The 15,187-nt window shown below is 40.9% G+C and overlaps 1 protein-coding gene and 1 long non-coding RNA gene across 3 annotated transcripts in view; one reads left to right on the forward strand and one right to left on the reverse strand.

Moving 5' to 3' along the window:
- Positions 1-9,396, reverse strand: part of HSPH1 (heat shock protein family H (Hsp110) member 1) — a 24,264-nt gene extending 14,868 nt beyond the window's left edge. For both annotated transcript variants that reach the window (XM_047867614.1, XM_047867603.1), the window contains exons 1-6: positions 8,900-9,396; positions 6,387-6,444; positions 4,395-4,535; positions 3,570-3,692; positions 1,496-1,595; positions 241-374 (exon numbers count right to left, since the gene is read on the reverse strand). In XM_047867614.1, the coding sequence (XP_047723570.1) occupies positions 241-374; positions 1,496-1,595; positions 3,570-3,692; positions 4,395-4,535; positions 6,387-6,444; positions 8,900-9,006 (663 nt within the window). In that variant the 5' untranslated portion in view covers positions 9,007-9,396. The remainder of the gene's footprint in view (positions 1-240; positions 375-1,495; positions 1,596-3,569; positions 3,693-4,394; positions 4,536-6,386; positions 6,445-8,899) is intronic.
- A 3,477-nt stretch (positions 9,397-12,873) lies between these two features.
- On the forward strand, positions 12,874-14,534 carry LOC125171901 (uncharacterized). Its single transcript, XR_007154491.1, has 2 exons — positions 12,874-13,276; positions 14,268-14,534. It is a non-coding gene; the product is annotated as an uncharacterized LOC125171901 (long non-coding RNA).
- The last annotated feature ends 653 nt before the right edge of the window (positions 14,535-15,187 follow it).

Consider the following 15,187-nt stretch of genomic DNA (forward strand, 5'->3'; position numbering starts at 1 on the left):
TTACATAGAAGATAATCTTAAAATGCTTCTCCTTCCTAAGCAAGAACACTTAAGGGTCTCCTAAAATAATCACGTCATCTTTATGGGGAGCAGTGTTAGGAATAAGTCCCTTGTTACTATAGTACCCCAAATTCTGCTTCCTAAGAAGCACAAAGTCAAGAAGGCTCAGTAGCTTAAAGTAATGACAACTACAACACATTTAATATGTTTTGGTCATTTAGTTCAAATTTATGACTTTACCTTCAATTTTCCCTTGTTAAAGGCACAGGCAGACACTTGAAAAGCTGAGTGTCCCATATCAACAAAAACCACTATCCGAGGTTTCTCATCCAGGCTTGGGAGATCCTGCTTATAAATTCCGTAATTCAAAGCAACTACAAAAAAATAACTATTTCAATTCCTTGTTTCACATTTTCTTAGGAATTTCATCATTACCGAAAGAATTATACATGCAGGAAACTTGGTGAACACGTTTCTTTCACACCTGACTTCATACTAATTTTCATGGCATAAGTTTTTCCCTTTCTGATTTTAGAACAATGCTCTATTACTTTTCAATGAAGAGATGTGACAAAGAAAATGTACAAGGTGCAAATACAATGAAATGTAACCACAAACATTAGCAGGCTAATTACACCATACTTACATTTTAACCACAACCTGCCAGGAGAATGCTTATCCAAAAAAATTAAGAATTTAATATACAACTATAGCAATGGCAGTTCCTACCAATTTCTTTTTAGAGCCAAGGCAAATAACTGATCTACCTTAAGGAGACTGGGTCAGCTTTTTCTGAACTTTGAAGCCACCATATTTCTAAACATGTATAGCCTAAGGATACACCTTTATTGATACTTGAATTAAGAGTTTTAAAGAACACACATATTAGAAATATTCTGGAATAAAGTCTTACTTGCTTTGTCTGAATACACTAAATTGTAACTTGACTCTTTGTTCACCTGTAATCATAAAAAACTAGTAAAGGCTCTAGGAGGAAGGAACAGTGACTGGTCCGCTCACCACCCTATCTGTACCTAACACAATGTCTGGCAAATGGTACAGCTTAAATCAATATTTGATAGAAAATGAGTGATCAATGACTAAGGGGGAAAAATTTTTTTAACCTCATTAATACTCGTAGCCATGGTAGCTGTGAAACCCAAAATCCTAAGGTTTGGGGAAAATTTAACTATAAAAACCCTGTGAGGAAATAAAAAACTAAATCCAACACACATAATACAAAGGACTGAAATATATACCTAGAAGTACTTCCTAATGACAACAGATTCATAAACTGACACAGTGACCATTTCTCATTAAACATAAGCATCTGAAAAAAAAACCAGAATTCCTGCTTTCAAATCTAACCCATGTCTTTTAATAGGCTATGTTTCTACGGGTACATGAAAAAATGTTTGGCTAGGATATCTGACTTGTCTTAACTCAGTTTTGATAGTATATTCACTTCTACACAAAAGTAGCTTTTTTTTCTTACCAGCTGTCATGTCATTCATAAGTCGTAGGCAGTTTAGGCCAACTATTTGTGCAGCATCTAATACAGATCGCCTCTCAGCATCTGTGAAGAAAGAGGGGACCTACCAACAAGAAAACAAAGAACCTTAAGTTGTCTAGAACACACACAAATTTCTCACGACCACGTATAACACATTAACAACAGTCCAGATAAATATGTGCCTATCAAAGTTATAAAACAGAAACAGACATTTACACTTAGTTTCTAGCAAGTTCCGTAACTTTCAGAAGAGTAGCTGTTTAAAAAAAAAAAAAAATGCCCCAAAACTGTATTATCAAAGTAATCTTTACTATAACCAAATTTTAACCCCAAATAAAAATTAATCAGGAGTCTTCACTAAGACATAGTGACAACTGCCTCTACCTAATAAAAGAAAGCTTTAAATCTAAGGATATGAAATACCATTTCCAAGCTAGCCTGAAATTTCTTATTTGGAAACCACAGTGCTAAGTCAACATTTAATGTTAAACGTAACTAAACTACAGACAATACTATAGGTACCTAAAGGTAACGCACAGCTAATTCTCGTATACACCACCGCCCTGCAGTTTGCTATTCACTGTATTCAAGCATTAATAGATGATGGGGTACCTCCTAATTCTGTAGACCTGTTAAGATTACAAAAACATTTTTTGGCAAAGCCTGTTGATATTCCTAAAAAGAAGAGCAAAAACAGCTCAAGGGATGGGATGAAATTTCTTATGGTGCTGACCTGTGCTTTAGCTAGGTTAATTCTTTTGATCACTTTCTAGGACAGCACTTTAACTAGGACACTCTTCAGGAGAATCTAACAATACATTCATAGAATCACTTAACTAGAAAGTACCTAAGAGAAAACTTAGTACAGTGGCTTTCATTTTTTTCCCCAAAGTATTTGTAGCTGCTTCAGAAAGAGAGGTAAGAGCAAAAGTGGGTCTCTGCTCACTTTTCAAATCAGGAACACTGCTTTCAGCAGTTTTTCCATATTAGCTTACTTAGGAAAAAAAAAAAAAAGGAAAAATTACTGACTTGTAACTTAATTCTTAATTTTACCAGAGATTAATATTATTTCTCCATGCAACAGCCCAATACTCCTTTTTAGTAGAACATATTCTGCCTTGCAAGGGCAAACAGGGCTCTCTGCCTCATCCTTTCACATCCTAGGACACACTGTCACCAAAGCTTCTGACTGGTCTGGGCAGGCCACCCTGCTCATGTTGTAATGCAAAGACCACGCGTGATGTAGTCTGTTATAGACAGTCTTAGTGCGGAGCATAACCAGAGCAGATCAAAAGGTGACCCTACACATTTGGGAAAGCAGAATTTACAGCTGCCTTTTTGGTGTCCAAATAAAAGACTGACTTCTGTCCTTTTCAAATACCCCTTGATAACTTATCAACTGTCCACTGATAGTGGATTTTCCAGTGCTAAAAATCTTTTAAGTTTTGTCACTACTGGTAAGGTTACATCATAAAACTTCTAGTGAACTGGTTCACAATGGACAGAATTCTGAAAATCCCCGTTAAGCGTACAGGTTGTCTAACAGTGTTGTTAACGGACAGCATTAGAACATCTTCCAATTCGGGGCGCCTGGGTGGCGCAGTCGGTTAAGCGCCCGACTTCAGCCAGGTCACGATCTCGCGGTCTGGGAGTTCGAGCCCCGCGTCAGGCTCTGGGCTGATGGCTCAGAGCCTGGAGCCTGTTTCTGATTCTGTGTCTCCCTCTCTCTCTGCCCCTCCCCCGTTCATGCTCTGTCTCTCTCTGTCCCAAAAATAAATAAACCTTGAAAAAAAAAATTTAGAAAAAAAAAAAAAAGAACATCTTCCAATTCAACCGACCAGTCTTTTCAAAGAGTCCCGCAAGAGGTGGATTTGCACCTCCAGTCAGGAACTCCTGCAACTTCTTGCTAAAAATACCACTCAAACATACTCTGAAATGCTCCTGAACACTCTGTTAATACAGTCCAGCAGGATTTTGATCTCTAGTAATAACACTTAAAGGGTAGGAAGAAAGGCAAATTAAAAGAAAACACACTGCCTTGTTGAATTCTACTTACTGAAATAACACAATCTGTTACTGGTTTCTTGAGGTTGTTTTCGGCAGTTTCCTTTAACTTCGTCAACAGCATGGCTGTTATCTGCTCCACACTAAACAGATGTTCTTCGTCCATGTACATTACCTGTATGAGGGAAAGAAACATGTTAAACATTGTGGTACTTAACGTTTACATGCTAATACTAACTTCCATATATTATTACATATCCTCTTCTAGAAAATCTTTATTGTTGCAGCTGTCATTAAAGAAGAAAGGAACAGGACACCAAAAACCAAACCAACCAAACCCAAAATGCAACAAAGAACTTTTCTCTAGAGATGAAGAGAAAAAAAATCTAGGGTAAATTTTCCCCCTACCCAAAGTACTAGTGAAAACATTATACAAAGTAGTAAATTTCCATTCTAACTGAAGAGATGAATCACTGTGACAAATATCATTTTGTGTAGGTCATAACACAGGAATGCCTCCGCTAGTTTAAGAACAGATCTCTGGTTGCATTACACGAGTGCTCTTCAAACAATTGCAACTGGGCTGTAATGGAACAGACTTTTGTAACACAATGGAGAACTTTTTAAGCACCACTAAGTAAACCTAAATTTTAACAATTATAAAGAAGTCATAAGATATTAATTAAGTTATAGCAATATATGCCACTTAAATACTTTTTGGCCATTAAAACATATACCTACAGTTTAAAAGAACTTGACAAAAAAAAGATCATCTAATTAAGAAATTTGAGGTAAACATTTATTAAGAACTAGGCGCTTTTTCTATAGGTGACTTTCATTTCCTATTAAGCACATTAAAGTTAGTCAGTTAGATTACCTTTATTCCAACTCCACCATTTTTCATTGGAACCAAATCGTAACTTAAGTTTCCCTTCTCCTTTTGAATGAAGGGGTCATTGAATGCTCGGCCATGAAACCTTTTGAAGTTAGACACTGTGTTGTTTGCATGAGTGATTTGCTGAAAAAGAAATGAGAAGTTAGTTTTTTTTTTTCTAATTGCAACATCAGTAATTATAATTTTATAAAAAGTCAATTGTACGACTCAAGCCACAATATAAGTAACTTTCTCTGCAAACCTGGGAAATGCCAAAAGGTAGGAAATGAGAAGGAACAGGAGGCAATGCTGTCACTACAGACTTTTAAAAAGATTTCAAACCCTGCAAGATAAAATCAAAGATTGGGAAACTACCTCTAAAGCCCTGAACAAATCAAGAACTGCATCCCTTTATTTCATTCCTTTCTCCCCACTAAACTTATTACGTTTTATATCCACCGAATACACGAATAAGGAGATCTAAAAGCACTACGAGTGAAATTACATTTTTTAAAAAAGTTAACGTTAATTGTTATAGTCTAATAAATTGTTAATTGGTCAGGATAAACATTTTGTGCCATAAAATACACAGGCTGCTATAATCATGGAATGTTAATTATCGGTACCAAAAAGCAGAAGCAGCAAGGATCATTCAAAATTTCTAAGTGACTTTTAACTGCATATTTTTGATGATTAGACTCCGGATTAAAAAGTCCCACTTCATAGTATATTTCACTCAAAGCACTCAACAGTAAAAACTGTATTTAAAATACAGAAACAATTAAAATAAAAGATTAAAAACAGACTTCTAAAGTAATGAAAATACCAGAACAGTTTCCTATTTACTGTTTTCTCTGGTCTACTTCTTTTAAAGGGAGGAATACAGCCTGGCAGTAGTAGTTTTTCAAACATGGAATTTAAGCATGTTTATGTACTAAAATTCCCTGTGATTCTGAAATGGAGTTGAAGTGTATCTAGTAATCTACAGGTTACATCTGAGCCTCCACTGAGTCTCCTCACAGAGCCACAAAAAAACTGCAACAGCATTTTAAGGTCTGGCATATCAATATTCTAAATAGCCATATTGAGGGAGACAGTTCCTCCACTGATGTGTCCCTTTTAAGTACACCATTTTGAGTGTGCATAGCTATTTTTCTCTCTTTTGCCTTGTATCTCTTCCAACTTGCCTTATTATAGCATTCCAGGGTTTAGAGTTTTGCTTCTTTTTCAGCAGTACTATTTTCTGTGTTTAAAAGAATTTTTTCAATCTCTTTCTTACAGCCTCTCCAAACAGATTTCAAATTTCGTGTTCTTTTCCTTTATTTTTTTCCTTCCCAACCCTAAGCGTTCCTGGTTATAATGTGAGCCCTAAATGGAAGGGGCATACATAAATGTTCTAGTCACATTAATAACAAGTGAAGTTAATTTCAGTGACTTAGTCTAACAGATCCAAAATACTGTCATTCAACATGTACTCATGTTGAATATTAAGGAGATACTTTACTTCCTTGTAAGACTTCAAAAGCTCATGTGTATGTCCTACTTACTTCCCATTTCAATGCAGAGGAGGCAAATTCAAGTGTATCTAACAGCTACCCTGAAGACGGCACACATCTAGACAGACAGTTCCCCCAGTCTTACCTTACCAAATAACCTGAAAATGCTTTTAAAATATAGAACTTCTAGAAGAAATCTTCCTTAACTCTTAAATGAGTATCACAATTCCACATGAAAGAACTTCAGGTGTCTCATTTATAATTTTTAAAAATTAGATAAATTAGAAGGTAGCAAAATCACTAAAAATTAAGGTTGGCAGATTAGAAAGTTAAGACAGATCTTACTCACTGAAAGAGGAAGGGAACAAAGAAAAAATAACCATCTAAGGGCTCTTAAAGAATACGTACATTACATTTCTAAAACTCAAACATAAACAGCCTACGATATTTCATAACCTCTCCCTTAAAAACGTGACCAGAATGGCCTTAAAGAACATACCTGATTTTTGGCTGCAACTCCAATGGTTCTGTTTTTTGATCCAAATGATATGACTGATCTAGAAAATATACAAACCACAGGTCTCAAAATGTTGAAAAGGATAGACGAGAAAATAATACACCAGTTTCCTACCCACGGTCAGGGGTGCTGGTGGGCGGCACAAGCAGGGCACAATGTTGTAGTCTAAAGCTTTAGTCAGATACTTAGTAGAAGCCCACTTAATTGTTACTCTGAGAATCTAATCTAACGGGCAGTTAGCCAAAAAAGTCTGCTCATGGCTCAGGGGGCATTTTCCATTACTTCAAATACCCGTGTAATTCTCCAGGTCCCCAATTATTAGGAAATGGACATTAACTCTGAAAATACTTTGAATAAAGGGAATTATTAATTTGGCCCTAGCCACATGATCAGCAAAATATATGGAGTGAATGCCACTCTCAGTTGGCAACTCTGTACAAATCTAAGTATCACTGTCATACCGATTACTGTCCTGATATACCTCCACCCCTTCAGGATCAACAGATTTATATGAATCCAAACAAGTTGGCCTAAGTTAGGTTTCTGCAGTTTAAAAGCACAAAAGGGTCCTACGGGGAACTCTACTTAAGGAGGCCAAGTAAGTATGATGCAGAGCAAGGACCACAGCAAACAGAGTATAATTGTTGAGGGAAAAGCATGAATAATTAGTTCCATTAATTAAGTCAGCTTTGAAGAGATGAAAAATGACCTCTGTGAGGCAGCCTTCTCAGCAATGGAAATGGAATGGTAGCACAGAGCACAGATAAACTCAAGTCTTGTCAGGAGGAACGCAAATCAGATTTTAAATCAAGGCGCAGGTAGGTGAACAAAGTGGGAATATGCTGAGGGCACTAAACACGGGGCTGCATCAAGTTTAAGGTTGCTCTGATACCCTAGACCCAAACTATCTGTGCAGGTGCTCTAAATAGCATCCTAAAAGCTGGAGAAGTGTTCAAGCAAAGGCTAGAACCTTCTGAAAACAAAGTAACATTCTAGGACTAGAGTAACCATTCACTTTGCAGAACGACTTTACTCATTTTCCACTTGGAAATTAATAGTGGCCAATGCAAGTGAGTCAAATATCTATTGTATCAACAAGATCACAGGGAACTCCAATGCTGCCCTCTGTTTACCTTTTCTAGGGACATACCTGCTGTCTTCACTTTCACAGTGGTCACCACAGCCACGTATACAACATTTTCCTAGTCTCATCTGAACAGCTTTTCTTTTTTATTGGATCGAAGAGAACAAAGATGTGAATTGTACCTAAGCAGGAAAGCCTGACATACTGTCTTTCTTAGCGTACTCCAATTATACGGACCTTTACATATCTAAAGAACAGACTGTAGATTTGCAAAGAGGTAGAATCGTGGAATAAGTCTTTCCAATGGTACTATCAATGTCAAACATTTGCTAATTTTCTGAGTTTCACCTTCACAAATGGCCATCGGTCATCCTACCTGTGAGCTCAAGGTATCATTCTAGGCTTTTTATCTTGGGTTTCAGACGTTGAAAAAATTACTACCTACATTAATTTTCCTGAGAAGGAATCAGTTGTTTCCATCAATGTACATGCAGGCGTGTTTGCATGATGATCTTCAGAAAATAAGCCCCTTGAAAAAGTTGCTTTAATAAAATGTTGCCCTTGCCCACCCCATGCTGCTGTGGAATAGAACATTCTAATTCTGACCACATCCATCCCCGAATTCTAGCACAAAAGTGTGCAATTTTCACCTTATCTCCTTTATTTGAACTGTGCAAAATTAATAAACTAGAACATGATTTAGGATTCCTCCTGAATGGCTCTCCTAAAACGAGCAAAAGGCCGTTTACATCTCCACAAACGATCCCAGGCACGAAGTCTACCAGCGTTAGCAACGGAAAGTGCGCAAGAAAAGGCATCTATCAAAGGAGTGATTCTGCGGTCGCTAACAACAATCCGCCCGCTCACTGGACAAGCAGCAGCATACAGGCTCTGGAAGCTTCTAGTTCATTTCGGAGACTCAATGCGGAAGAAAAAGCTCAGCAGCCCCGCATCTGCGGTGCGCAGGGGCAGGCTCGGAAGGAGGGGGACAAGCTGGGGGCGGCTCAGTCAGCTCAGAAGCCGCGTGGGGAAACGGGGGCGGCCGCGGAAGCAGCGAGCTGAGGCTTGCCAAGAAAAGGGAACGAAATCGCGGGCTTGGCCTTAGCTCTCCCATCAGTAGGAAGCCCGCCCCAGAAGCGACGACCCTGGGACTCTCCACTCTGAGACTATTCTTGGCCTCGGGATCGCCAAAACGACCCCCCTCCAGTCCCGACGGCAAGCCCCCACCCCTGTCGGGCAAGCGTCCTGCCGGGCCGGGCCGCCGGTTCCCAACCTTCCCCAGGGGCGCACCGCTACCCACACCGCCCTCCGTTCGGCCCGGCGCGCCGCAGCCCGCCCGCGAGCCCCGGCCCCTGCTCTCTCTCTCCGCACTCCAGAACCTCCCCCGGCGCCCCCGCAGGCTCCCACTTACGGGGTGCAGCGGTCGCTGAACTCGTTGGCGATGGTCTCGATGCCCCCAGCCCGGGCCACCGCAATGTAACAGCTCTGCGAGCCCACGTCCAGCCCCACCACCGACATGGCCGGGTCGCGGTCCGCCTCCGCCTCCGCCTCGGCTCTGGGTCTGCGTCCTCCTGCCGCCCTCCCGCTGCTTCGGCAGCCGCTTCCTGCCCCGGCCGCGCGCGGCTCCCGCGGGGTCCGACCGCTCCTCTGTCACTCGGACGGAAACGCGAACGGCCCGCCTGCCGGCGCCTCCGGCTTCCCGGGGACAGTGGCAGCACTCGGAGGACTAAGCACGGGAGAAAGCGGCGCTCGGTCTCCGCGGGGCGCTCCTCAAGCTCGGGAGGACTGTCTCGATCTGCACCCGCTGCTCACCGGCGCGGCGCTCAACTACCGACCCAAAAGGGGAGGTCCCAATTCCTCAGCCTTATGTATCGCACTGATCAGAACTTTCCAGAATCTGCGGCATTTACTCACCGGCGCCTCCACCGGCCCCTCCACGTGCCACTTCCGCTTCCTTCTTCTCGAGCCTTCTCGAAAGATTCTACCCAATGGGTGGCTGGTCCCTCTGGGGTCGGCCGCGGTTGCCATAGTGGCAGAAGAGCCGCTCCGGCGCTATTGGCTCACGCCGGCCAGACTGACCCACCTACGTCCCCGCCCGCCCTAGCCACAGCTCTTTGCTCTCCGAATAAAACGGACAATGAAGACTGACCCCCAAAATCGTAATCTTCACAGTTTACTAGTGGGTGATGGTGCGCGACCCCGAGGGGCTGAGAGCGGGGAAACAAACCCCACTTCTGCGGAGACCCTAGACTCCTACACCCTGAGGAGGCCGACCAGCTGTCAACAGAGCATGTCGGGAACCGTAGTCCGGCCGGGAGCCGGTGTGCGCCTTGTATGCTGGGATATGTAGTTCCGGCCGCAGTGCGCGCCGGGACCCGGCTTTGTTTTCGGGAGTTCGCGGGAGAGGCCCGGTTCCCCGTACTGTGTTTGCGCGCCTTCTCCAGCAGTGGCATCTTGTTTACTGTTTGGTGTGTATTCGCTTCTATTGTTGTACAGATCACCCCACAGTGAATTATGAATTAGAAGAAGGAATTTCCGTTGATGCGGCTAATAATAGGCACAGGGTGTGTGTTAAAAGTTCTTGTATTCATCAGCCGGCAGGATATTCTTTTTGTGGAATAAACTATAAGAGGTTGTTGTTGTTGTTACTGTTTTCTTTGTAAAGGAAGCCCTTTTAAATGTGGCGTAATTTGGAAGGCTGTCTGTAGTATCCCTTGCTGCTTACTTTTGAAGTCTGACTTGAGCAGACCTCGTTTTTACCCTGCCACTCCTGGCCATAAATTAATAAGTTTGGCTTCTTGTTTGATCTTGTTTCTTTCCCTGAACAGTGGTGTTGCTGTCAGCTTGTTTTCGGTAAAGAGACAAGGACGAAAAGGAAAAAAAAAAAAAAAAAAGGTGGAATTCTGCTGTTATTACGTCTTTTACACACTTCTGTGTCTTTCAAGTTGTCCAGATAACTCCTTGCTCACTCTCCCCCCGGGCACGTAGACATATAAGCACAGTTCACATGTGTGTAAGTGGATAAGGTAGTAGTAGTGAGCTGGAGATACAAAAATATGTCTCCTGAAGAGTATGGCAATTCTTAGAAGGTTATAATAGAAGCCTGGGAGGCCGGCTTTTGTTACATACAAAGTAAATTGCATGTGCGTTTCGATGGTTGGCCCCGCATAATTGCTTCAGTAGCTATCTAAAGGTGATTGTATTCTTACCTTTGAAAATTGTTTAGCTGTACTGATTTTTTGTTTTGCCTTCCAAAAACTTCTCTCACCCCCACTTTGTTTGCATAACAAAACCTTGTATTAAAATCACCGGAATGGTAGCACCTTTGAACAGAAAGAAGGGAACAGTTCTTGCCTTTAGAGCTAGACAGTTTCAAGTCAGATTCAAATCTTGGGCTATACTAAGATACTTTATAGCACAGCTTGTAAGAGTACCAGCCTTCCAGAGTTAGACTTTATGGGCTTTGATTCTGGCTCTAGACACTTATGAATTTGCCAGCTGTGAGGCCTTGAGATAATTACTAAACCTTCTTGAGTTCCACCTCGTAGGTTGTATGTAATAATTGAGGGGGGTATGTAAACCACCAAACGTATGTCCTTATTATGTGATATCTGGGTAATCTTCAAATTGTTATTGGGGCTTTGGTTTCATTTGTAAAAATGGAGATAACTATCTTTGTTGGGAGTTTGGAAGGATTACATATAAATACAACATCTACATGGTAGTAGGCATTCAACAAATTATAGTGGTAGTAATATTATTCAAGAAAAGCCAGCACCACAACTGCTATCTCAGCTCACGCTTCCATGAATGCTGAGTTGTACATGTTCGTAGCCCCCTTTTATTTAATCAGTTCATCTTAACTAATTATTGGGACAGGTGAGGGAGTAGGGGCCATATGAACTATCACATTATTATCTAATTAGATGATACTATGCTTATTATTCAATTAGAATCCTTGTTTATATTACTTTATCCTATTTTACTATTTTGATTTATTACATTTCTATTTTTTTAATTTTTTTACATTTATTTGTTTTTGAGAGACAGAGGGAGACAGAGCATGAGCAGGGGAGGGGCAGAGAGAGAGGGAGACACAGAAGCAGAAGCAGGCTCCAGGCTCCGAGCTGTCAGCACAGGGCCTGACGCGGGGCTCGAACCCACAAACTGCCAGATCACGACCTGAGCCAAAGTCGGATGTTTAACCGACTGAGCCACCCAGGCGCCCCGATATATTACATTTTTAATACACATAACTTCTCACACTATTTCTGTCATAGTGTCAGAAATTTTAGGATCAAATAAAGAACAGACAAAAATTATCCCAACACATCATTGCTAACTATGGAGCCAAAGGGAAACAAGGAATTAAAGTGACTTTATCCTAAATCTGCTAACAGGTATCCTTGCAGTTACTAGGGTTTTTCCCCCCATATTTGATGAACAAGAGAGTCATCAACATTGGAAACAGAAACAGCTCCCAAAGAATAATAAAACAAAAATGCAAAGACGAAAGAGAAGCCCAAACAAAAATGCCATTCCGAGAGATCATGTGCAGTAAATATAAACAAGAGTTGTGATGGGCTTCCTTAAAAGGAAGGAAGAGATGGGCAAAACAATGGTCATGTAGGTAGAATAATGGACACGAAAGTGCCCATGATCTTCAACTTCTGGTGTGAGTCACTATTGTGGCTGCCTCTGTATTCAGCCTGTGCCAGGTGCGGGGGGTTACAGAAGCAAAGAAAATTGTTCCAAATCAGGAGTTTTGCATAGCTTCTCTATAGTCCCTGTGCATCTGAATGCTCAAACACCTCAAATCTTGTCCATTTGAGTCTTTTCCAATATTTGCTTTTTAAAAGATTTTTCCTTCTCATATATTAACTTGAAAATTGTTCTTTGACAATTCTGATAAAACCTATTCTGTCTTAATTTTAAGTGATACTAGAAAGAATGATTACCTAAAAGTAGGAATGCATGGAAAAATCCTGAAGGAAATAAAGACTGGTGGGTTTTTTTTTCCCTCCCAACTTACAAAGAATCACCACATAACAAATGTGGTTAGCAAAAACTCAAATTATAGGATAAAGTTCATATCTGCCCCTCCAAGCTTAGTGTGAACCACTTTCTCCTTGGAGGGCCAATGACCTCCTTTCGCCACCTCAAAGCTTTTGTGCACCCCGCCACCCCCAAGCTCTTCCTTGGGCTCTTGGCTAGGCCAGCTCCTTGTCAGTCTCCAAAACTGAGTTTGAATCTCATGTACAGAGAAAGTTTCTGAGTGCCCCCCAGTTAGGACATCACTCTTCCCCAAGAAACACCCAAGTGATTGTTTAGTTATTAAGGAGAAGCTGAAGCCAGACCTTGCAGCCAAGGGTAGTCACTGTTTGGTTTAAGCCAATCAGCACATTCCATTCTTCCTGGCCACAGTCATTGGTTTAGGGATGGGCACGTGACCTACACAGTCCACTCAGGTGATTCTCAGTGTTATTGCTTAGAACACTGGGATGTGAGCGTTCCTTGGGTGCCCCATTCCATCTCCCTTGCCTTCCCGTAGGCACCCTTAAGTGAGGTTATGAGACCGACAATTGTTATGATGGACCTTACTGCCATGCTGGAAAGGAAGTTGGAATAGACACTTGGATAGATATTGGAGCCTGGGCATTAAGTCAATCCTGAGATCCATCCTACCTCTGGAGTTAGGTGAAACCATATTTTTCCTCACTGTTTAGGCCAGCTTGACCTGGGAGTTTCTGTTATTTGCTGCTAAAAACATCCTAATTTCCTCGGCAAGGTAGGTCTTCCTTTATACTATCGAAAACATCTTCTAGTTATTCTCTATTGTTATCCATTTATTTCCTTAACAATATGTACCACACTCTGGAATTAAATTGTTTGTTTACTTAGTTATTTATTTGCTTATTTTCTCTCTTCAAATTGTGTGGCTCAGGAAAGCGGTGACCTTGTTTTTCTTCGTCACAGTGCCATAATGGATACTCAATAAATATTTGGTGAATTATCAGGAGACAGAAATACATCACAAACTTACTGGGAAAAAAGAGACATGTGTCAGCTTTCCTCTAACACCAGGTTTCTCAACCTTGGCGCCGTTGACATTTTAGGCCAGATGATTCTTTGTTGTGTATGGGCTGTCCTAGAGTGTTTCGCAGTACCACAGGTCTTTACCCACTAGCCACCAGCAGTAGGAAAATAAATGTCCCTGATTGAGAACCATTGCTATCATATCTATGAGATTTTCACTTAAGCTTACCTGGCACAAAGATGCATAGATGTTTTTGAGAGAAAATAGACTAACGTTTGATTCTGAACCCGGAGGCTAAGTCAGACTATGAATAAGTCAGACAGTTCCATCCAGTAGGCAAGGAGGGATCGTGTGTCTCCCATTTTGCTACAGGACATGCCTTGCTGTTGTGAAAAGGGGCCCTGCCCATTCCGAGTGGTTGATTTTGCCTGTGATTGAGAAGTCTTTTTGTGATTATAAATTCTTTCAGACAAATGTATGTGACTCACCACTCTTCTTTGCCTTAGTTTCCTTACTTATGACCTAATAATTAGAATTCCTGCACTGTTACTGAAAATTATTAAGCCATTCTTATATCTATGGTTACCTTAACCATTCTACTGTGGTAGAAATAAGAGATTTCATATTTGGATAACTGGGATCATTGCTGCCCTATATAATATTCTGATTTTTCATCCTGAAATCTAAATTTGTAAGCCAGAAACAGATTCCTCTTTTTTTTTTCTTTTCTTTGTTTCTTCAGCACATGTGAGAAAAAGGAAAGGAAGAAGAATTGGTTCCCTATGTCTTCTCTTTTCTGAACTGTAATGGGGTAAATTCAAAGTCCTTGTAAATAAAGATGAGTCATTTCCCTGCCACTATTTGGATTTGCCCTGTTGGAAGAAGTGCCTTCGTTTTAGTGGGAAACAATCACCGAAGTGTTGGTGTTTTCCTGTGGTCGTTTATGTTTTTTCTGTTTTATTTATTTATTTATTTATTTATTTATTTATTTATTATTATTATTTTTTTTTATGCATCACGTAGGTTCTGAGACCAGGATGTGTCTGAGTTCCAGAAATGTTAGCGTCTTTACAGATGCTGTTGTTAGATGGCACCTTAGGTTTATGGAACCCATGTATATTCAGTCTCCCGAATGAATTAATAATCCACTCAGGAGGGTGGGTTGTTTTCACTGGGCCAGTCAGACCGTTATTTCATTTGTGCCCAGTGAAATGAAATCCCTCTTTCTAGAGACTTCAGGAGAACCGGCCGCCTGATTACAAAGTCAGATCTCGGCAGAGATGGATATAATGACAAAAGGTCAGTTGTCTTGCGGTGGACAACTGGAATAATTGGAAAAGAGAGAGACATGAGAACTGAGAGTCATGCAAATTAAAGTTGCTTCTTAAAATTCACCAACAAAAAGGAGAGATAGCAAAAAGGCAGCAAAAAATGCTGCCAATTCTGAACGATGAGGCACTCCACAATAATAGCACATGCCTTCCAACTGCTTTCCATATCAACAAACATAAGGTTTAAGGTATGAGTAAAGCATTGGAGAAGATGGATCCCTCCAACCTCCCAGAGACAGAAAAACACAATTACTGGTAGGAACCTGAAACCGGCTATTTAGATTGTGAAAGATTAAGTCTGTTTTTCCTGAGGAAGTTTGTGTGTCGTTTT

The sequence above is a fragment of the Prionailurus viverrinus genome, chromosome A1, assembly GCF_022837055.1.
Source record: "Prionailurus viverrinus isolate Anna chromosome A1, UM_Priviv_1.0, whole genome shotgun sequence".
NCBI classification, from domain to species: domain Eukaryota; kingdom Metazoa; phylum Chordata; class Mammalia; order Carnivora; family Felidae; genus Prionailurus; species Prionailurus viverrinus.